General features: G+C 42.1%; 1 protein-coding gene across 1 annotated transcript in view; it reads right to left on the reverse strand.

Moving 5' to 3' along the window:
• Positions 1-3,998: 3,998 nt before the first annotated feature.
• Positions 3,999-23,332, reverse strand: part of nup205 (nucleoporin 205) — an 89,251-nt gene continuing 69,917 nt past the window's right edge. Inside the window, exons 34-43 of the mRNA XM_078417003.1 lie at positions 22,386-22,524; positions 21,556-21,682; positions 20,803-20,879; positions 12,931-13,059; positions 12,410-12,536; positions 9,012-9,178; positions 7,830-7,953; positions 7,226-7,354; positions 5,016-5,092; positions 3,999-4,415 (exon numbers count right to left, since the gene is read on the reverse strand). Coding sequence (XP_078273129.1) covers positions 4,263-4,415; positions 5,016-5,092; positions 7,226-7,354; positions 7,830-7,953; positions 9,012-9,178; positions 12,410-12,536; positions 12,931-13,059; positions 20,803-20,879; positions 21,556-21,682; positions 22,386-22,524 — 1,249 coding nt within the window. The 3' untranslated portion in view covers positions 3,999-4,262. The remainder of the gene's footprint in view (positions 4,416-5,015; positions 5,093-7,225; positions 7,355-7,829; positions 7,954-9,011; positions 9,179-12,409; positions 12,537-12,930; positions 13,060-20,802; positions 20,880-21,555; positions 21,683-22,385; positions 22,525-23,332) is intronic.

A 23,332-nucleotide genomic window follows, 5' to 3' on the forward strand; every position in this document is an offset into this window, starting at 1 on the left:
AAGACCAATGGCAGCCTGGTGTTTAGAAACAATTGAAAGATTTGGAGCCAAAGAAGGAAACATGAGAGTAGTGAAGGGGAAAGTCGGTAGCTGTGACCCATCTGTGAGCTCACCTAGCGCTCCCCTTGAAAATCACCCTAAAGGGGAAGCGGTACAATTCGTCCTTGGAACATGGAAAGGGAGAGGTGGCTGCGGGAGGTAATGGCGAACGTGGTCGCAGTGGCCTCAGGTCATGGTGTTGCAACGGGAGGATGACGTGGGCGTTGGGGGCACTAAATCAGCTGGATGAACAAGTGCTGCCTGCAGCAGTGGCATAGGGCAGCGGTGGCTGTGGAAGGAACCAACAGTATAAGCTGGCCCAGGCTGTCAGGTCACCAGGCCTTAAAGAGAGAAAAGAAGAAATGCATATCTCCTTACGCCAAGATAAGACTTGAATTCAGAGAATTGAAAACTGCTATGTTCTAAAACACAATCTTGTGCCTCTTCACAGCGATAACATTTTCTCCATATCAATGATGTACAACTATTTTGTATCGCTCCAGCAGTGATAAAATTGTTCTACATCCACAATGTAAAATTATACATCTTGAATACCACCATCAGTTTGTCCCTCTAAAAGAACCATGGTTTGTTCAACCTTTCCTCACTCGTTTTCAGTGAGATGAGCTGATGAACCAGCATTGCTTATTTCTCTGGGGTCAGTGCTATTGAATCCGTACACCTTGAGATTGAACCGTATGGTGAAAAAGACTCAATTCTTTACAATCTTATAATCACTTGCAGTAGTCTTGAACAATACAAACACTAGGAGAAACCTCTCTCAATCAATCCACACATAACATCAGACATAAGGAACTGCAAGAAAACTGACACCAAAAAAAAGACACAAAATGCTGAACTAACTCAACAGATCAGGCAGCATCTCTGATGGTGATATTTCAAGGCGGGATCTTTCTTCAACACCTTTGCTCTAGAAACCCAATTTAGTGTCTCTCCACTAGTGGATTTTTATACATACCATTCAGATTATGAACAAACCTATTACCAATCAAAATAACTCAGCATTCCTATGAACTAAACAACGAAAAATGTAAGTGTCTTTGTCTTAACAATTGGGTACAATCTTAAAGAAAGCTCATTGATGCCTCTACTTCCTTAGAAGAGGAGATGCCATATGTCACTGAATACGGTCTTGAACTTGTGCAGGTGTACGTAGAGAGCGCACCAACTGGATGTATCATGGCCTGGTTTGGTAACTAGAAAGCCCAGCAACAAAGGTAGGTGTAGAATGTGGTAGTTACTGCCTGGTGCAACACAAGTATTGACATCCCCATTGAAGGGATCTACAGGAAGCACATGCATCAAGAAAGCAGCTAAGGTATCACAAAATGCTGGAGTAACTCAGCAGGTCAGGCAGCATCTTGGAGAGAAGGAATAGGTGATGTTTCGGGTTGAGACCCTTCTTCAGACTGACTATTCAAGAAAGCAGCTAATATCAATAGACAATAGGTGCAGGAGTAGGCTATTCGGCCCTTCGAGCCAGCACCACCATTCAATGTGATCATGGCTGATCATTCTCAATCAGTACCCCGTCCCTGCCTTCTCCCCATACCCCCTGACTCCGCTATCCTTAAGAGCTCTATCTAGCTCTCTCTTGAATGCATTCAGAGAATTGGCCTCCACGGCCTTCTGAGGCAGTGAATTCCACAGATTTACAACTCTCCGATTGAAAAAGTTTTTCCTCATCTCCGTTCCAACTGGCCTACCCCTTATTCTTAAACTGTGGCCCCTGGTTCTGGACTCCCCCAACATTGGGAACATGTTTCCTGCCTCTAACGTGTCCAACCCCTTAATAATCATATGTTTCGATAAGATCCCCTCTCATCTTTCTAAATTCCAGTGTATCATCAAAGAACCTGGCCACCCAGGACGCACTCTCATCTCACGATTACCATCCGGAAGGTAATACAGGAATCTACCCAAGAATCGTCTCCAGGTTCAAAAACAGCTTTTCCCAGCAACTATCAGGCTTTTGAACACTGCACAACACTACCTCAGCAAGTAAAATGGACAAGGGAGAGCCAGTGGATGTAGTGTACCTGGACTTTCAGAAAGCCTTTGATAAGGTCCCACACAGGAAATTAGTGGGCAAAATTAGAGCACATGGTATTGGGGGTAGGGTGCTGACATGGATAGAAAATTGGTTGACAGACAGGAAACAAAGAGTAGGGATTAATGGGTCCCTTTCAGAATGGCAGGCAGTGACCAGTGGGGTGCCGCAAAGCTCGGTGCTGGGACCGCAACTATTTACAATATACATTAATGATTTAGATGAAGGAATTAAAAGTAACATTAGCAAATTTGCAAACGACACAAAGCTGGGTGGCAGTGTGAACTTTGAAGAGGATGCTATGAGGATGCAGGGTGACTTGGACACGTTGGGTGAGTGGGCAGATGTGGATAAATGTGAGTTTATCCATTTTGGTGGCAGAACAGGAAGGCAGATTATTATCTGAATGGTATCAGGTTAGGAAAAGGGGAAGTACAATGAGACCTGGGTGTGCTTGTACATCAGTCACTGAAAGTAAGCATGCAGGTATACAGGCAGTGAAGAAAGCTAATGGCATGTTCGTCTTCATAATGAGAGGAGTTGAGTATAGGGGCAGAGGTCCTTCTGCAGTTGTACAGTGCCCTGGTGAGACTGCACCTGGAGTATTGTGTGCAGTTTTGGTCTCCTATTTTGAGGAAGGACATTCTTGCCATTGAGGGAATGGGTTCACAAGGTTAATTTCTGGGATGGCGGGATTGTCATATGATGTAAGAATGGAGCGACTGGGCTTGTATTCAATGGAAATTAGAAGGATGAGAGGGGATCTTATAGAAACATATAAAATTATTAAGGGATTGGACACGCTAGATGCAGGAAACACGTTCCCGATGTTGGGGGAATCCAGAACCAGGGGCCACAGTTTAAGAATAAGGGGGAGGCCATTTAGAATTGAGATGAGGAAAACCTTTTTCACATAGAGAGTTGTGAATTTGTGGAATTTTCTGCCTCAGAAGGCAGTGGAGGCCGATTCACTGGATACATTCAAAAGGGAGTTGGATAGAGCTCTTAGGGCTAGCGAAATCAAGGTATATGGGGAGAAGGCAGGAACGGGGTACTGATTGTGGATGACCAGCCATGATCACATTGAATGGCGGTGCTGGCTCGAAGGGCCGAATGGCCTACTCCTGTACCTATTGTCTATATAGCATATAAGATTTACAAGAACTTTGTATTCGTTGCACTACATACTTCGGTTTTGCACTAAAATGGCCTGGTTACTTGTGACCATTGATTATTAGTTTATCGTATTATTTGATCATTGAATATTTATTTGTTGTACTTTTGCATTAATAGGCCTGTAGAGCTGTAGCAAGTCATTTCATAAAACAAACAACAGTTAACACTCTTGACTTGGCTGGCAGCAGTGGTGAAATGTTTGAATTCAGCAATGATCCAACAGCACCATAGGAAAGGATAATGGGAGGGCTCTTGTATTTGTCCATCTGTGAAGGCACAGGTTGCCTCAGGTAATATCTCCAACTGTATAGCTCCCTCATTACCACAAAGGTGCATTTAATCAACTCTCTAGAATGGCACACTAACACCAAACCTTACCTTAGAGGTGACTACTACCAAACAGAGCCAAGATAGGGATTTAGAGTGAAAAATAGAATAGACAGCAATCAATTTTGGATTATGTATAAAATGGTGAGGGCAGCACCTGCTTGCGTTCATGGGGGGGGGGGGGGGGGGGGGGTAAATTTCAAGCCCTGAACTCACCATGGCAGCTGACAAAGTTATATTCAATTACATTTAGAATAATTCAAGCAGGGTAATAAAAAACAAAATGATGATCTACCGGATCTTGATAAAACAAAACCAGTGTGCTATGAAAGTACCTTCAAATGAAAGGTAGTGGAAGGCAATCCCTTATTGGCCCCCGCAGTAATAATCACATCAAGCAAAGCTTTAATTTGGATCAGTCCTGAATCAGCCAGTCTTGTATTCCATACACTCCTAGACTCGGACAAAACGCAATCATTAATTCTAAACGCTGAATTTTATTCTATCTGGAAAATACCTTTTATTTGTAATTACAGGTCGATCCTCAACAATAAAAAAATTATACTAGTTTTATGCGTCTGACAGAAAAGAAATTTAAAAAAAGGCCAAGTGAAAAGTGGAAATGGATGTGTACACAATGAGAAGACTATCAAGTCCTCTTTATCCTCACAAGGCCACGAATTCGCCGAACGAGTGCTTGAATAAACAAGTGTCTTGACCGTACTCTGCAATAACCATTCTCAATTTCCAGCAACTTCTTTTGTAGAGATTCCCCAAAGCTCGCTGCAGCATCAATTTGAAGCTGGAGAAATAAGACAAAACCCAGTTTGCACTGTTAAACACAGAACTGAAAGAAGCCCCATCCCATAACCCCACACCCCATGTTCTGCTTCACTGGCCTCAGGCCAAACCTGTGCATCCGTCAGATGCTCCTGGACATTTACCCAATATGGCAGTGAGCAATGACGGCTGTGGCAGAACGACACGAGCAACCAGCGATCTACTCTTGCATATTTCCAGCAGCAGGTTACCTATGGTCCCATTGTAGGGCCAGTTAGAAGTGCAAGATTCTGATCTTCAAATGGGTGATATCAATGTCATCATTCCTTCCAGCTGCTTTGTGCAAAATTACAATCCCACAATTATACCTCAAATTACTATCCCACAATTAGCGTGCCTTTATGGACAGTCCCTGGAAAGTACTGTCTCCAATTCATGTATTTATTCACCTAATATGCGTATAATGACATTTAAACATGGCATTAAAAAGCTCCATCAATTTTATGATAAAATGTCACTGACAGATCCTTCATTTATTTCAAGTACAGTAGGTAGCAGATTTTATAACTGTGACCATCATCACATGATAGATAACATGGTCGTAATGAAGGTTAAAACCTACCTGCTCAAGGTCATGTTGATTTACTTGACTGAGATTGAGACGCCTGGAATCAGAATTTGAACCAAACCTCTGAGAATCTAGGTTTAATAAAATATAAAAAAACAAGTTGGCAGTTTGGTCAACTCCAGAAATTAGCTACTCAAGACTACCAAATTTTACCATAGTCTCTCAAGTTTGTTTTCAAATTATACTGAGGAGAATCTACTTGAAATTTCCAGCTTAATAACATCCTCCTTTCAGCAAGATGACCAAAACTGAATTGAAATTGAGATGTAGCCTCATCAACATCATAACATCCCAACTTCTACACTCAATATCCTAACTGATGAAGGCCAATGTACTAAAAGCCCTACCATTCATTGACTGTGAAGATTCTGCCCTGGTCTGACTTCCTAAAATACAACACCTCACACTTATCTGTCTTAAACTCCATTAGCCATTCTTCAGCCTAATTGCACAGCTGTAATTTTTGATGACCTCAAAGTTCTCCTGTAATTTTTGATAACCTGGAAATGCTGAGCTTTGAGTATTGATGAAACAACACTCATCTAAGCAAGTGGATATGTTCCATCATGCTCCTGATTTGCAATTCTAGTTAATGGAAAGTTTTAAGAGTGACAGGAAGGGAGTTTATATGGTGCCAGCCAGATATTCAGCCCCTGATCCATTTTCATAGTCAGTGTTTAGATGGAGCTTCTAATTAATTGAAGATAGACATAAAGTGCTGGAGTAACTCAGCAGTTCAGGCAGCATCTCTGGTGAAAAAGGATGGGCTACGTTTCAGGTCTGGACCTTTCTTAATGGAAGTTACTGCACATCTGGTGATGGTTATACCATTAAATATCAATATTAGATGGTTATATTTTCTCTTGTTGGAGATCACCACTGCCCGGCACTTTTCTAATGCAAATGTTACTTGCTGTTCAGCAGCACATCCAAATATTATTTGGATTTTGCTGCAAGCAAAAATGGCATGCTTCATTGACAGGAGGAGCGAATGAAATTAGATATCGTGCAATTACTAGTGAATATACTCACTTCTGACCTTATGTTATAAGGAAGGTTTAGAAGTTGTTGGTGGTTGGATCTTGGTCATAACGCTGAGGCGTTTCTGCAGTGATGTCCTAGAACTGTGCTGATGAACCCCAACAGCCACAGCCTTCTCCCTTATGTGAGATATAACTTTAATCACTATAGTGTTTCCTATTTGATGCCCACTGACTTCATTCTTATCAAGGCTCCTTGGTGTCACAATTGGTCAAACGATGCCTTGATGTTAAAGGTAGTCACTTTCACCTCACTGCCCCGCTGCTCTTTGCCTATGTTTGGACAAAGGCCGCAATGTGGTTCAAGCGGAGCTGCCCAGGGAAAATCTAGCCTGGCCATCGGTGAACAGCCTGTTGAGTAATTGCAGTTTGACAGCACTGTCAACAATACAACACAGTGCAGAAGGTAAGAATAGACTAATTCAGTGGTAATAAGCTAGTGTGAATTGTCCTGTTGCTTTGTGCACAGGACACTCCTGGACCATTTTTCACATTGTAGGGTAGATGCCAGTGCTGTAACTGTACAGGGACTGCTTAGCTGGAGGTGTGGTTTGTTCAAAAGCCACATGTTTTCAGCATTGCTGCTATGTTGCTATGTTGCAACCAGTCCTATCAGCCATTTCTAAATAACTGCCTGTTCCAGTTTCTGTGTTTGTGAGGGTCCTGAGAGGAAGCCCAGATGGATCATCTCTTCAGCACTTTAGGTTACAAATTATTGCAAATGTTTCAGCTTCGCCTTTGGCAGTCTTATGCCATTCTTCACCATCATTGAGGATGATTTTTTGCCCCCCTATTGAAAGTACTTTTGAGCACAAATAGCTATTGCTCAGGGATTCTTGAATAGTTATCAGGAGCTTAACCTAGACTGATATTATTTACCTCTCTTGCCCAATATTATTGCAGCTCAAGCTACCAACTGAATCAAACCACGGATTGTGTAACAGAACATCAACATTTTTATGCAAACTCATTAAATTCAGATCATGGCCTATTGCACTGGGTAATGAACATTGGTTAGCACGTTAAGAGAATGCAAGTGATGCACAAAATATAATCTGCTGCGTATCTATCAGAGAACAAGTAGACTTCAACAACCTGTAATTAAAATGATCGATCTAATGCAAGTCAGTATTTGCAATGTTTAAGCTCAAACCTGCATCTCACCTTGCTGTTCCCTACCCCTGTTGGAAACATTCAGGACATTTGGAAAATCATGGGTATCCGAGGGAACACAATGCAAGAAGTAATACTCTAAATGGCGCCACAAAATGAAGAGGCAGTTTTCCACAATGTCTGAAAAGTTAAAATGTCAAAGAACAAAACTGAAAACAGTTCAATTTTCATGCTTCCCAATCCTGCCACTAAACTAAAAAACCTTTTCAACCCCCTCCTACTAGACTTTATTCACCCCTCTCCTACCAAACCAGACTTTATTCATCCCTCCCCTACATCCACCAAACTGGGGACATCCACTCCCTCTTTCCTCCTCCAAGCAAGAGACTTAATTAGCTACCCTCCAGCCCATCCAAACTGGAGATTTTATTCACATCCCCACCACCAGACGGTACAATTTATTCATTACCACCACCATGTTCCAGACCATGCCTTCATTACACCATGCGATTATTAAACAGCAACCTGCACGAGATAACCACTTGTGAGGTGTTTGCACAGTAATCAACCAGAACCAGAACTCAGACGAGTTTTAGAAAAGGTGCAGCTTCGCTCATTCCTGTGAAGCTGTACGGAAACCAGCAAGAAAGGATACAACAGTAGAGGGAGAGCAACTCTGCTCGATGGTTAATCTGGTGTACAAGTCGCCGTCTAGCCAGAACCTGTCGCTGTGCAGCTGAAATCTTGTCCACACCAGTCGGTATTATTGCTTGGCATAGCTGTGAGACACATGACAAAGTTGATCAGTTGAATTGTACATCGTTTTTTGTTGCTTCCAGTGGTTAGAACTAACTGGAGCGTTCTGGACACACAAACATTGTCCTTCAGCAGGGACAGGGAGAAAACAAATGTCAGGCGTTTAGTTTAGTTACAGCATGGAAACAGGCCCTTCGGCCGACCGAGTCCACACCGACCAGCGATCCCTGTGTGCTAGCACTATCCTACACACTCAGGACAATTTTACAATCTTTACCGAAGTCAATCAACCTACAAACCTGTACGTCTTTGGAGTGTGGGAGGAAACCGAAGCACTCAAGGAAAATCCACACAGTCACGAGAACATACAAACCCTGTACAGAGAGCACCCGTTATCAGGATGGAACCCGGGTCTCTGGTGCTGTAAGGCAGCAACTCTACTCTTACCATTCCTTTTATGAGGAAAGAACTATGCAACTTGGATTAATTTTCTGTGGTAGAGACAATATGGTGATCCAAAAAGGCTCATGGAGGTCACTAATCCACTGAAACGAATACCTGATCATTTCTGAACATTGGTTTTCCAACTGAATTTGCTCAGTTCTCAAGAATTAACTCATGTGATGGAATAACAAGGCATTAGTAGTTTAATGCTGTGTTTGTAGTGCCACCCATCTTTCCATTACTGGCCAACGTTGGCCAGTGTTCTGTCATCCAAATGACTGAGAAATTCCATTAACAGATGAGACTCCAATACAGATTTTTGAGTTTCTTGGTAAGAGGAGGGGGGAAAAGGCCACTGTTTCCTCATTCTGATAGCTATTTGTGCCTTGCCACTGGAAACTGCACAGCAAGTAAAAGTAATGGCAGAGTTCATTGTGATCCACAGGTCTGATATCTCACAGAGAAAGGCCATTTGGATGGGATCATATGGGAAGGGTGGAATTCTTGGAATGTAACCCAGAGTATAGGTATGGGAGAAAGTATCTTAAAATAATCTGAACAATCATGCACTGTTAGTTAGCCAAGGGAAGGGTATCTGTTCAAGGTTTCAATTCACAAAATATTACCGCACACAGACCTCCTTTATTTCATCTGGGGGAAGGTGCTGCAGATTCTGATACTTGGTCACACTCTGCCGGTGACTCTCATAGCTGCTGAAGAAATCATTTGCACTTTGCCTCAATAGGAACAGTACGATCCCAAGGCTGGGCAGCCTCCAGTAAGGAACCATTGCCAGCTGAGCATCTGTAAACAAGGGAGGAATAACATTTCTGTCACTAACTCAAGCTGAAAAACAGCAACCGTTTTAGCCCGGTCACATACCATCTTCAACATATTCTAAATTAATCAGACATCAATCAGAGATGGGGAAACATGCGGTATGAAAGGGTATAGATGAGATACTGCCACAGCCAAAAATAACATTTAAAACATAAAGCTGCAACCTGTGTTTTCAAAATTTGCCAGTTTTTCTAAATTTACAGTAAAAGTGGCAACAAGGCAAGTGGAATTCTCTGCCACAGAAAGCAGTGGAGGCCAATTCACTGGATGTTTTCAAGAGTTAGATTTAGCTCTTAGGGCTAACGGAATCAAGGGAAAGGGGGGAAAAAGCAGGAACGGGGTACTGATTTTGGATGATCAGCCATAATCATATTGAATGGTGGTGCCGGCTCGAAGGGCCGAATGGCCTACTCCTGCACCTATTTTCTATGTTTCTAATTATAATCCCACCTGGCTGTAAAGCAATTAGTTAGACACAGCCAGACAACGATTGCACTTAAACATGGCCACACATTACCTATAAACAGTACAGTACAACTTAGTTATATTCATTCACACAGAAGCAAATCAGTCATACCACATGTCAACAAACCCTTTGGTCCAACTGATCAATGCTGAACTAGATGCCCCATCTGAGCTAGTGCCATTTCCATGCATTGACCCGTATCTCTCTAAGCCTTTCCTATCCATGTACCAGTCCAAATGTCTTTCAAATGTTATTGTACGTTCCTCAACCACTTCCTCTGGCAGGTATCCACACCATCTGTGTGAAAAAGTTGCCCCTCAGGTTCCTATTAAATCTTTCCCCTATTACCTTAAACCAATGCCCACTAAATTCTTGATTCCGCAATCCTGGGAAAAATACTTGCACTATCTATTCCCCTCATGATTTCACAAACCTCTTTAAGTTCACTACGAAGCATCTTGCCCAACCTTTTCCTGTAGCTCAGGCAGACCCCCCCCCCCCAACATTTGATTTTACAAATTCAGAATTTTGATGTCCAAAATTCAGCGGCGAGGCGGGGCCAGCGGCGAGGTGAGGCCGGGCCAGCGGCGAGGCGAGAGGCGGGGCGGGGCGAGAGGCAGGGCGAGCGTCGAGGTATGTGTTTTGCGGAACAATGTGAGGTGAAATCGGAATGGCGGAAATGAAATAAGAAAGCGGAAACCTTCCGCCAAATTCGGAAGGGTTGGGAGGTCTGCTCAGGCCATCGAGTCCTGGCAACATCCTTGTAAATCTTCTCTGCGCCCTTGCCAGCATCTTCCTTACAATAGCCTGACCAAAACAGAACACAATACTCCACCATCCGCCTCACCACATCTTGTACAACTGAAACATAATAATGCAATTTCCTTACTCATTCCCTTGACTGTTTAAGGCCAATGTGCCAAAGGCTTTCTTCACCACCCTATCTACCTGCGATGCCGCATCAGGGAACTATGTACCAGCACTCTTAGATCCCAATACTTCCCAGGGCCGTATCATTTATTGTGAAGGTTCTGCCCTGGACCAACCTCCCAAAATGCAACAACTCACACTAATCTGAATTAAACTTCATTAGCCATTCCTCGGCCCATTTTCCCAGCTGAGCAAGATCCTGTTGTAATTTTTGATAACTATCTTAACTGTCTACCATACCACCTATTTTAGCATCATTGGCAAATTTATGAATGATGTCTTGTACATTCTCATTCAAATCAGTGATATAGATGACAAAACACCACTAATCGCAGGCCTCCAGTCCAAAAAACAATCTTCCATCTCCAGTCCAAAAAACAATCTTCCATCACCACTCTCTGCTTCCAACCATTAAGCCAATTCTCCCTCAATCCGATGCGATCTTTCTAGAGCAACCAAGCATGCAGAACCCCATCAAAGGCATTGTACTAGTCCATATAGATGTTTACAGCCCTCCTCAACCTTCTTAGTTACTTCTTCAAAAAAACCTCAATCAAATTCATGAGACATGAACAAAACCATGCCGACTATAATACTGACTGTCCTCAAGATATTGCCCTCATCTTTCCCAAGCTCACTTGCCTTCATATCTTTCCTCGTGGCAAAAAAGAAAGAAATATTCATTGGGGCCTTTGCCCATCTCCTGCCACTCCACACAAAGATGATCACTTTGGTTCAAGACGGGCTCTATTTTTTCCCTACCCTTTTAAAAACTAATATACATTAAAATCTCTTCGGATTCTCCTAATACCGGTGGCACAGCGGTAGAGTTACTGCCTTACAGCGAATGCAGCGCCGGAGACTCAGGTTCGATCCTGACCACGCGCGCCGTCTGTACGGTGTTTGTACGTTCTCCCCGTGACCTGCGTGGGTTTTCTCCGAGATCTTCGGTTTCCTCCCACACTCCAAAGACGTACAGGTATGTAGGTTAATTGACTGGGCAAATGTAAAAATTGTCCCTAGTGTGTGTAGGATAGTGTTAATGTGCGGGGATCGCTGGGCGGCGCGGACACGGTGGGCCGAAGGGCCTGTTTCCGCGCTGTATCTCTAAATCTAAAAATCTACAAGAGTCATTTCATGCCCCCTTTAAGACCTTAATTTCTTGCTTAAGGATGCTCCTTAATCTATAACGCTAATCCCCTATACCCATGAGGGATACACTTGATCCCGCCTGCCAATACCTAACCCATGCTTCCCAATTTTCCTGACCTGAACCTCAATTTCCCTCATCATTCATGGTTCCTTGCAGTCAAACCTTGCCATGCCCAAAGCTTTGCTATATGACAATAGACAATAGGTGCAGGAGTAGGCCATTCAGCCCTTCGAGCCAGCACCGCCATTCAATGCGATCATGGCTGATCACTCTCAATCAGTACCCGGTTCCTACCTTCTCCCCATACCCCCTCACTCCGCTATCCTTAAGAGCTCTATCCAGCTCTCTCTTGAAAGCATCCAACGAACTGGCCTCCACTGCCTTCTGAGGCAGAGAATTCCACACCTTCACCACTCTCTGACTGAAAAAGTTCTTCCTCATCTCCGTTCTAAATGGCCTACCCCTTATTCTTAAACTGTGGCCCCTTGTTCTGGACTCCCCCAACATTGGGAACATGTTTCCTGCCTCTAATGTGTCCAATCCCCTAATTATCTTATATGCTCGGAAAATGTAACATAAATCTGGAAAAAGTGAGAGATGAATACACTGGAATATACGCTTATGCAAAGGTATGTAGACTGCTTACCTTGCCGGGTTCCTTCTCGAGATGTCCCTTCAGAAAGACTTGGAGTAAAGAGACAAATTGTGTGCTGGGACCCGACACTGCTTTGTATCAGAAGTGTTTGACAATACTGAACTACATTTGCACAAATCTGTGAGGAAAAAAAATATTACGTACAAAGTTATTCTTAGCCAAAACATTAGAAAAGTAATGATTCCTTGTTGCATATTAGCTAGCCACAGTCCCAGACAGAATTTGAGTTCTCAGCCAACATGTTGTGCTCACAGTACAAACAGCTGCAATGAGCACAGTTAAAGTGCCAATGCACTAAAACCCAACTCATTTGTTTGGAATGAATTATCCATCATGCCAAATAACTACCATTTGGCATTATTTTAATTGATCGGTCCAGTTAGAACAATATTTTGTCCATTTTTGAAGACAACCAAAAAGCAAGTTCAGGCTAAAACTGGTATCACTTAGGGTAGTTACCCCTTCTAATAAGACATACAGAAAACAAGAGAAACCACCAAAAGGAAGCATACCTGCTGCATTGCGAGTTCCATTTCATCCTTCTTGTTAACCCCACCAACTTGAGTGGCTTCCTGCTGTTTTTTGAACTCAGAAAGTCGGTCTGAGACGGTAAAACGGCTGAGCAGGGCCAGACACTGACGCTGAGAGTAAAAAAAAAGCTAAACATCAGCAATACTGAAATTGTCAAGTCCTTCACTGAGAAAGTATATCTGTTTAGTAGGATGCACAATGTTAAATTTAAGCATTTAAGAAATGCAGCTAGAAAAGCATACTTTCCACGAATCCCCTTTAAATCTAGACGTCGAGCACATATTATTGGCCACAATTCATAAAGGCAGAACCAGACGTTGGGGCTTCCAACATCAGCAAATCAGTTGACTTTAAACTAAGTAACAATGACCCCAAAAAACTGGATAGTCACAAGAATCCATCTGATCCACTAATGTCCTCCAGGGCAGGAAATCTGCCATTAATTACTCACTGATCTAAATGCATTTTCTCTCAACTGCTCTCCACAGCAACCGAGCATATAATTCAGCTGTTTCAAAACACGGCGAGAACAAAGCTGGTGAGGCTACACAGAGGAACTAAAGTTGCAGATTTAGACACAACAAATTCGATCCCCACCCCACAAAGCTTTCCTGATTAACATCTGAGGGAATTATGTCTAAATCAGGAAAAATGCTCTGCAGAATGGTCAAGCAACACAGAAACAAAATGTACAGTTAACGTGTCAGAGTACTCCAGCAGTGACCTAAATGAAGCAGGGCGCACCAGCAGGATAAGACCACTAGAGACGCTGGTACAGTGTTAAACACATAGTCATGTAGGTCTTAAACATTGACTCCAGAATCTATACCATAACTTCATCAGCTCAAACACGAACAATACTAACTTTCCTTTCCTGATGAATCATTACTCCAGTTTGGACAACACTTGGAAGGAGAATTAGGAGTACCAAATATTGAGAAGGGATTCTCACTGTCAATCACCAAGTATAGTTCAATACCATTAGTCTGAACTGCACATGCTGAAGGATATAGCTATCATATTGGGTTTGCAGTAGTTGACAAAGCAATGTGAGAGAGAAACTAACTTGCCCTCATTCTTACTAATGAACCACTTCTAGATGTGTCATTCCTTGGAGACACGTACATTTCTTTATACAGTGAATGCTGTCTCTTAGATTGTATGGCACCACCATCATGCTAAAATGGGACCAACCCACAGCACATCCAGGGGCTCATAAGGTACCGTGAACCATCAGCAGCAGCAAAACTGTCTTTTACCACAATCTATAGTTGTGAGCAATATCAAGCAGACCAGAAGATGAGGTGCCAACCCAGTGAAATGGTAGGAAATGGTGTTGGGTAGACTGATGGGACTGAAGGCTGATAAATCCCCAGGGCCTGATGGTCTGCATCCCAGGGTACTTAAGGAGGTGGCTCTAGAAATCGTGGACGCATTGGTGATCATTTTCCAATGTTCTATAGATTCAGGATCAGTTCCTGTGGATTGGAGGGTAGCTAATGTTATCCCACTTTTTAAGAAAGGAGGGAGAGAGAAAACAGGAAATTATAAACCAGTTAGTCTGACAACAGTGGTGGAGAAGATGCTGGAGTCAATTATAAAAGACGAAATTGCGGAGCATTTGGATAGCAGTAACAGGATTGTTCCGAGTATCATGGATTTACGAAGGGGAAATCATGCTTGACTAATCTTCTGGAATTTTTTGAGGATGTAACTAGGAAAATTGACAGGGGAGAGCCGGTGGATGTGGTGTACCTCGACTTTCAGAAAGCCTTCGACAAGGTCCCACATAGGAGATTAGTGGGCAAAATTAGAATACATGGTATTGGGGGTAGGGTACTGACATGGATAGAAAATTGGTTGACAGGCAGAAAGCAAAGTGTGGGGATAAATGAGTCCCTTTCAGAATGGCAGGCAGTGACTAGTGGGGTACCGCAAGGCTCGGTGCTGGGATCGCAGCTATTTACAATATACATTATTGACTTGGATGAAGGGATTAAAAGTAACATTAGCAAATTTGCAAAAAAGGCCATTTAGAACGGAGATGAGGAAAAACGTTTTCAGTCAGAGAGTTGTAAATCTGTGGAATTCACTGCCTCGGAAGGCAGTGGAGGCCAATTCTCTGAATGCATTCAAGAGAGAGCTAGATAGAGCTCTTAAGGATAGCGGAGTCAGGGGGTATGGGGAGAAGGCAGGAACGGGGTACTGATTGAGAATGATCAGCCGTGATCACATTGAATGGTGGTGCTGGCTCGAAGGGCTGAATGGCCTCCTCCTGCACCTATTGTCTATTGAAATGGCAACAGCAAAAGCAGCATGCAATGGACAGGGCTAAGTGATGCTATAACTGGTGGATGACATCAAAGTTGTGTACGGTGACAGCCAAATAAACAGCAAACTGGGAGGAGGTTCAAAGAAAAAATACCTATAAACAGTAATGTTGGAGCCCTGCATGTGAGTGCCAAAGGCAAGGATGAAGTATTTGCAGCCATGTTCAACAGGATGATCCCATCTATGTTACATAGCATCAAGGCCAAGATTCACTTGGTCTGATTCACTATTTCAGATACCAAGAAACAAACTGACACACAGGATATGCTGTAAATTGATAAATAATACCTGTTGAATTCAAGATTTGTGCTCTTGAACTAGCTATGCCTCTAGCCAAGTTGCCCTAGCACAGTAAAAAGACAAACGTCGAACTAACAATGTGGACAATTGTCTCAATGGGACAGGCAGCATAGCCAGAGATGCTGCCTGTCCCGCTGAGTTACTCCAGCATTTTGTGTCTACCTTCGATTTAAACCAGCATCTGCAGTCAAAAGCAGAGATGCTGCCTGTCCTGCTGAGTCACTCCTGCATTTTTGTGTCTACCTTTAATTTAAACCAGCATCTGCAGTTCTTTCCTGGACAATTGTCTCAGTTGGTGTCAACAGTAGATTCAAATTTCTCGCCAATAAGCTGATTACCAATAACCAGGAGGGCTTTCCTTGGAGCAGTTGGGTCCAAATCTCTTCATAAGATTGGTCCAAATGTGAACCAAAGCTGAATTCTGAGGATTCAGAATTGGATGAGGCACAAATGGCGAATAACAATACTATTCTACTAAGAAAGACAGAACGAAAGGCATTTGTCAAGTCCCTTGAGGGTGTAACCAACCGCATGGATACAGGGGAATGAGATGTAATGTATTTGGACTTACAGATTTCATTTGACAGAGTTCTCAAACTCTTTGGACAAGTACATGGAAAAAAAAGAATCAGAGGCCAAACGAGGGCAGGTGGGACTAGTGTAGATGGAGAATCATGGTTGACATGGGCAAATTGGGCCGAAGGATATGTCTTGAGTGCCACAAAAAGGTTACTGCACAATGTAAAAGCGAGTAACTGGGCGTAATTTATTGATATGGATGGCCAACAGAAAACAATGTCAGAATAAATGCATGATTTTCACTTAGTCATTGCTGGGATGCCGCATGTGTTATCACTGCAGCCTCAATCATTGATGACTTGGATGAGGGGGCTGAATGTACTTCAGACAAATTTGCTGAGATAAAAGTAGGCGGGTTAGTGGGCTGTGAGGAAGAAACAAAGAGCCTGCACAAGGAATCAGGAAAGGTTAAATGTGTGGGAAGAAGTTAGTTAATAGAGTATAAGATGGGAAAATGTAAAATTATCCATTTTGGAATGAAGAATTATTATTTAAACTGAATGCAATTATAAGTTGTTATATAAAAGGATCCGGCTTCCCGAGTTCATCAAGTACAAAAAGCTAGCATCAGCTATAGCAAGTAATTAGGAAGGCTAATGCTATACTGACCTATAATATCCAATAATATAAAGACATTTGGACATGTATGTGGATAGGAATGGTTTGTATATAGGCCAAATGCAAGAAAATTGAGCTAGTCCTGAATATCAGTTTGGTCAGCATGGACAAGTTGGACTGAAGGGCCTGTTTCCACACTGTATACCTCCATGAGTATTCAGTGTAAACATATGGATGTTTGATGCAATGTCATTGGATGTGATCTGTCCCGCCCCCCTGACATCAGTCTGAAGAAGGGTCTCGACCCGAAACGTCACCCATTCCTTCTCTCCCGAGATGCTGCCTGACCTGCTGAGTTACTCCAGCATTTTGTGAATAAATACCTTCGATTTGTACCAGCATCTGCAGTTATTTTCTTATAGCATCCTGAGTACTATGAATAATTTTAGTCTCATACTCAAGATGTGGAAGTATTGGAGGAGGTGCAAAGAATGTTCACTGAGTTGATTGTTGGTCTGACTGGGTTGAGTTATGAGGAAACATTGAGCAGTTTGGGCTAAACACATTAGAGTTTAGAAGATGGGGACTGAATTCTGAATCTCACTGAAACTCAAGATGCTTCTTCCAAGTGCTCTCAGAAATTAAGCAATAATTCATTAGCAAAGGAAAGTTGGTCATCAGGAAGGGGTTTCCTTGTTTGTGTTTGAACTGATGATCTTATTGAATGACAAAGTAAACTCAAGGAGTTAACTGGCCTGCTCCTGTTGTGTTTTAGACAATATCCAACCATAGATATTTTTGCACGAAAGAGCCAAACTAAGACCATTCACAGCAACAGCAGAGAATCTATTATCTCTAACATTAATTGACATACTTGCCACCACATACTTGATAGTTCCCACCATCAATATCCTGGGTAATACTAATAATCAGAAATTTAAGTGGACCTACCACAAGGATAGGGCAGAGTTAGGTTATCTTGTGGCAAATGACTCACTTCCTGATATTCCAAAGCCTATCCATCATTAAAAAAGCCACAAAGCAAGCGCGGTGGAATATTCAGTACTTACTCAATGATTACTCAATTTTCAAGAAGCTCAACACCATTCACAATAGACAATAGACAATAGGTGCAGGAGTAGGCCATTCAGCCCTTCGAGCCAGCACCGCCATTCAATGCGATCATGGCTGATCACTCTCAATCAGTACCCCGTTCCTGCCTTCTCCCCATACCCCCTCACTCCGCTATCCTTAAGAGCTCTATCCAGCTCTCTCTTGAAAGCATCCAACGAACTGGCCTCCACTGCCTTCTGAGGCAGAGAATTCCACACCTTCACCACTCTCTGACTGAAAAAGTTCTTCCTCATCTCCGTTCTAAATGGCCTACCCCTTATTCTTAAACTGTGGCCCCTTGTTCTGGACTCCCCCAACATTGGGAACATGTTTCCTGCCTCTAATGTGTAAAATCCCCTAATTGTCTTATATGTTTCAATAAGATCCCCCCTCATCCTTCTAAATTCCAGTGTATACAAGCCTAATTGCTCCAGCCTTTCAACATACGACAGCCCCGCCATTCCGGGAATTAACCTAGTGAACCTACGCTGCACGCCCTCAATAGCAAGAATATCCTTCCTCAAATTTGGAGACCAAAACTGCACACAGTACTCCAGGTGCAGTCTCACCAGGGCCCGGTACAACTGTAGAAGGACCTCTTTGCTCCTATACTCAACTCCTCTTGTTATGAAGGCCAACATTCCATTGGCTTTCTTCACTGCCTGCTGTACCTGCATGCTTCCTTTCAGTGACTGATTCAGGACAAAGCAGCCCACTTCTGTGGCACTCCATCCACCACACTAAACAATCATTCTCTCTACAATTGGTGCACCTCAGCTGCAGTCTGCTCCACCAAAATAAAAAACAAACGGGGAGAGGGGAATATTGACCCCGAGGCCAAGATTGTATCAGACATGATCTTCCTGACAAATTTGAGGAGCTGAGTGGCTTACTTCAGTTTCTTATGTTATTCACCTTCAACAGCAGCTTACCAACCTTCAAACTCTACCAGGATGCACAAAGCAACAGGCATATGGAAACACAACTTTCCCTCCAACTCCCTCATCTTCTTGACTTGAGAAATTTATAGCCATTTCTCCGCCATTGCCATAGCTAAAATCTGGAATTACCCACCAAACCACACTAAGTACCATCATCAACGGTTCAAGAACCACCACCTCTGAGGAGCAATTAGTAATGGACAATAAATGTTGGTCTTATCCTGCGATGCACAAATCCCATAAATGAATAACTTGATAAAATAGACACATAAAAACAGATGGGTGGAGAACAAGATTGTGTTTACATAGAATAAGAAGGAATAAATGTGGAATTTGTCCATATTCAGCAATGTAATTTTAAAAGGTGCCATTCTTCAGCATTACTGAGTTTTCAGTAGATCTACCATCTCATTCTATTTGTGAAAAGTTTGCTGATGCCAGAGGAACAGGGAAACTAAAATTAGCATCAGAGCTTGAAGTACAATAACTGTTAGAAGCAAATCTGACAGTTATTACGTTAACAACACATTTCAAGAAACAGCCTGAATATTCGAAGACTAATCTAATTATAATTGGTGTTAGCTGAATAATGCTTGGCAGAGCACCATGAGTTGTTACCAATTTTATTTTTCGAAACAGTGACACTTAACACACTTATATCGTGAAGCAATCAATGTTCCCATGATGTCAGGCCCACACAACATTCCGAGTAAGGGGCAAGGATCACTCCAGTCTTACAACTAAGATTATGATCACTGCCAACAATCCAGAGCCTAAGTACATTTATTGTCCAAAGTGAAAACTTCCAATACCACCTTCCTTTATAACTGACCAACCCCCTGACTGGATCAGCCATGCAAATTCTGCAGCTACAACTGGTCAGAGACTGTGCACCATGCTGTGAGTGACTGATTTCTCAATTCTCAAACTTTTCCCACATTAACAAAACACAAGTAACATTTGCACCACACGAGTGCCAGATGATGACTAATTCAAACCAATAATTTTGGATAATTAAAGCACTGCCTTCTACCAGCAACATCCTGAGTCTCACCACTGACGAGAAGCTTAATCTGTACAGCCACATAAATTAATTGGCCACAAGAGCAGGTCAGAGATTGGGAACCATGTTGCAAAAGACTCAAATTGATATTCTGAAGCTTTCCACTATCGAAAGGAATGAGGTAGAATGCTCTTCATTGCCCTGGATGAGTGCAGCTCCAAACACACTCAAGAATATCAGGCCATCCTGGAGAAAGCTTACCCATTTATTTAGCACCTCAAGCACCACCTTAAACATTCACACCCTCTACCAACATTGCTCAGTAACTTCAGCTGGTATGCAGCTACTTGCTGAGGCTACTTTGTTAACACCGCCCAGACCCACAATGTCAACCACATTGATGGACAAGAGTAACAGGCACATAGAAATCTTAACATCTACAAAAGTTCCTCTCCCAGTCACTCACTATCCTAATTTAAAAATATATCACTGTTCTTTTATTTTTGCTGGGTTTAAATTCTGAAATTTGCTATCCTACACCATTGTCGGATTGTCTTCAGCAAACAAATTAAATGACACGTAGGCACCAACAGCCCAACTAGGGACGGGCAATGAATGCTGGATTTGCTGACTATAAATAATAAATCTCAAACCACCAACAGCAGTCAAGGCTGAAGATTAACACCTAAAATAGATAGATTTTAACACCTAACCTAGCAAGCAGGTTGGAAAATGGAAACGGCAAATACAGTGTTGGCCTTTATCATGAGAGAGCTGACAGAGAATGTGGTAGAAATTATATTAGATATATAATATTCTGGTTAGATCATCTTTGGACTACTGCTTTCAGTTATGTGGATCACACCTCAGGAAGAATATCCGAGCATTGGAAGGAGTGGGAACATATGTAGACGAGAACCAGCCCTAAAGATATAACACTGATTGGTCAATGTTGGAGATGTGGATCAAAAGGTGAGTGGAGAGGAGAAAGCAAGAAGAGCCAAGCATTTAAATACAAAGATAAATACCTGGAAACGTCCAATATGACTTCTAAGTTCCACAATCGCACTATAGTTGCCTTCTGCTTCTATTTGACTTACCACACCTGAAATAGTAAAAGACGAGATGAACTGATTATTCACATTAATGTCATCGTGACATTTAAAAGATATTTGGGCAGGTATATGGATAGGAAAAGTTTAGATGGTATGGGGCAAGCCTGGGCAAGTTGGACTAGTGTAGGTGGGACGGCATGGGCAAGTTGGGCCAAAGGGCCTCTTTCCATTCAGTATGATTCAATGACCCTTATGACAACGTAACTAGAAATGTCACTGAGTAGACTGCTTCCCTACAAAGTGTAGCTCCTCTGATAAAGCATTGATTGTTGATGAGGTGCAATTTCACAACATTTGTACACTTACCCGTTCCTCATCTGTAAACTTTGATAGACACTGTCAATAACGTATTAAACCTTTTGGGTCAAATTTTGATACTCTTCATGTTATACTTCAAGTTATCAGCCACATACATCAATCCAGTCTTACACTGATGATGCCTGACTATGCATTATTACCATCTTTCACAAACTCTAAATTGCCACATGATTTGCATAATACGGAGTTCTCGTTAAGTACAAATTTTCTCCAAAGTAATTAACAATGCTAAGGTGATATCAAGGAATGATGTAAGGGGCTAAGATTAAAAGATCAGACAATTGCATCGATGCAGTAGACCAAACGGCTTGTTTCTGTACTGTATAACTCTACAACGTTATTTCTTACCTGGTAAGGCTGTTTTGCCTATGATGCCTGTTAAAAGTGCCAGTTCACGCAAGGACCCAACAGTTATCTCCTGACAACGTAGGATGGCTTGGATGGGTTCTGAATGAGCAATTAGGAACTGTAGTACCTGTTACAGAGAAGATCACCATTATAACCAGCTGAGGAGAAGAAACATTTGCATTTAAATAGTCCCCCTTATGACCTCAAAATATTACAAAATGTATTTACAACCAATTAAGTATTTAAAGTGTAGTCACGACTACAATGTTAACAATGAAGAACAATAACACACATCACGATTTATAAACAATGATGTGATAATGAATAGACGACCTGTGATGATTGATGATGATTCAAAGGTATAATCAGCCGGGATTCGGAGAACTCCTTATCTCTTCCTGAAAAGTGCCATGGATCTTTGTGCAGCTGAGACACTTTACATCACACTCAAGATGTGGTCTTGGGGTGGCCCTCATTTCTCTAGTTTCTCAACAAACAATGCTAACTAGCAACTGCAATTCTCTAACTGAATTTAGAAATCCAAACAATCCTGAAAACATTCTGAAGTAAATTATTTAGGTAGATTTACACATTTTAGGCTGGTCTGCTTTATTCTTGTTCTGCAGGTTTAATTGCAGATGCAATTCAACAATCCGCAATCAACCAAGTACTTCGCTGGCGGCATTGCACCCACAAATAGCCACGATCAAGGATCACTTCCACAGCTAATTCACTTCACCTGCAAAACTACTTGGTAAGGATCGGAAAACTGCGGAGTGTCCGTTTTCACAATTTTAAACGACATTTCCCCACTGTTTAGATGTCCTTACCTGACTCGCGGCGTAATGATGCTTCCCTGTGCTGGTGGTTAGCATCACCTGAATAAGCTGAAGAGCCGGGAGCAGAATCTGGCGATACCTTTCCACAGGGGCTGGAATAAATCCCAATGGGTCTCTGATGCACAGCATACTGTAAAAAAGACATGTTTTGTATTCATTGAGCCATTAAGCACAGAAACAGGCCCTTTTCGCCAACTGAGTCGCCTAATCCAGTACTTGGCTGTTTCCAGACCACATTCCCCCAAACCTTTCCTATCCATGTACCCGTCCAAGTGTCTTTTAAATATCGTAATGGTTCCTTATTCAAACAGTTTTGCAATCCTTGAAGAAATAAAAAGCAAGGAAACGTGAAGAGCAGGTGAACTGAAGGAAAACATGTGTAGCCTGAGCACAGGTAGTTCTGCTATGACGCGCATTCCCATTAGACAAACTGAATATAATGTCAGTGATGAATAAGGGAATATTATTTGCATTATATAAATTGGTTGTAACACGATTTTAAATCTGGAACCAGAGAGCTACTTAAAAATTACTTTGGAAATTGACAAGCAGAAAGATGTCTTGGATTTAAACAGAATAAGGACAAAAATTGTTTCTATATAGCATTCCTGCAATAATCGGACATCATTTACTCTTAAGAACACAGCTTCTATTGACCCTTGTGCAACAATACTCATTAAACAATGTGATACACAGACTTTCGTCTTTTTAGCTTGGAGTAACAAAAATTAACTTATGGCTGTGGAAAGACATACTTGAAAATTCTGCAGGAAAAATGACTTTGTTATTGCAAATCTGAAACATTTGTCCCAAACTCCCTTCTCTCCAATGACACAATTGTCTTTACAACTTGATTTTCTATTATGCACGTTTTCAAGACTGCTGAGAGCAGAACTACTTGCACTTCTATTTTAGGTCCACCTGGAGCCAACTTTTAT

Source organism: Rhinoraja longicauda, chromosome 20 (assembly GCF_053455715.1).
Source record: "Rhinoraja longicauda isolate Sanriku21f chromosome 20, sRhiLon1.1, whole genome shotgun sequence".
NCBI lineage: Eukaryota > Metazoa > Chordata > Chondrichthyes > Rajiformes > Arhynchobatidae > Rhinoraja > Rhinoraja longicauda.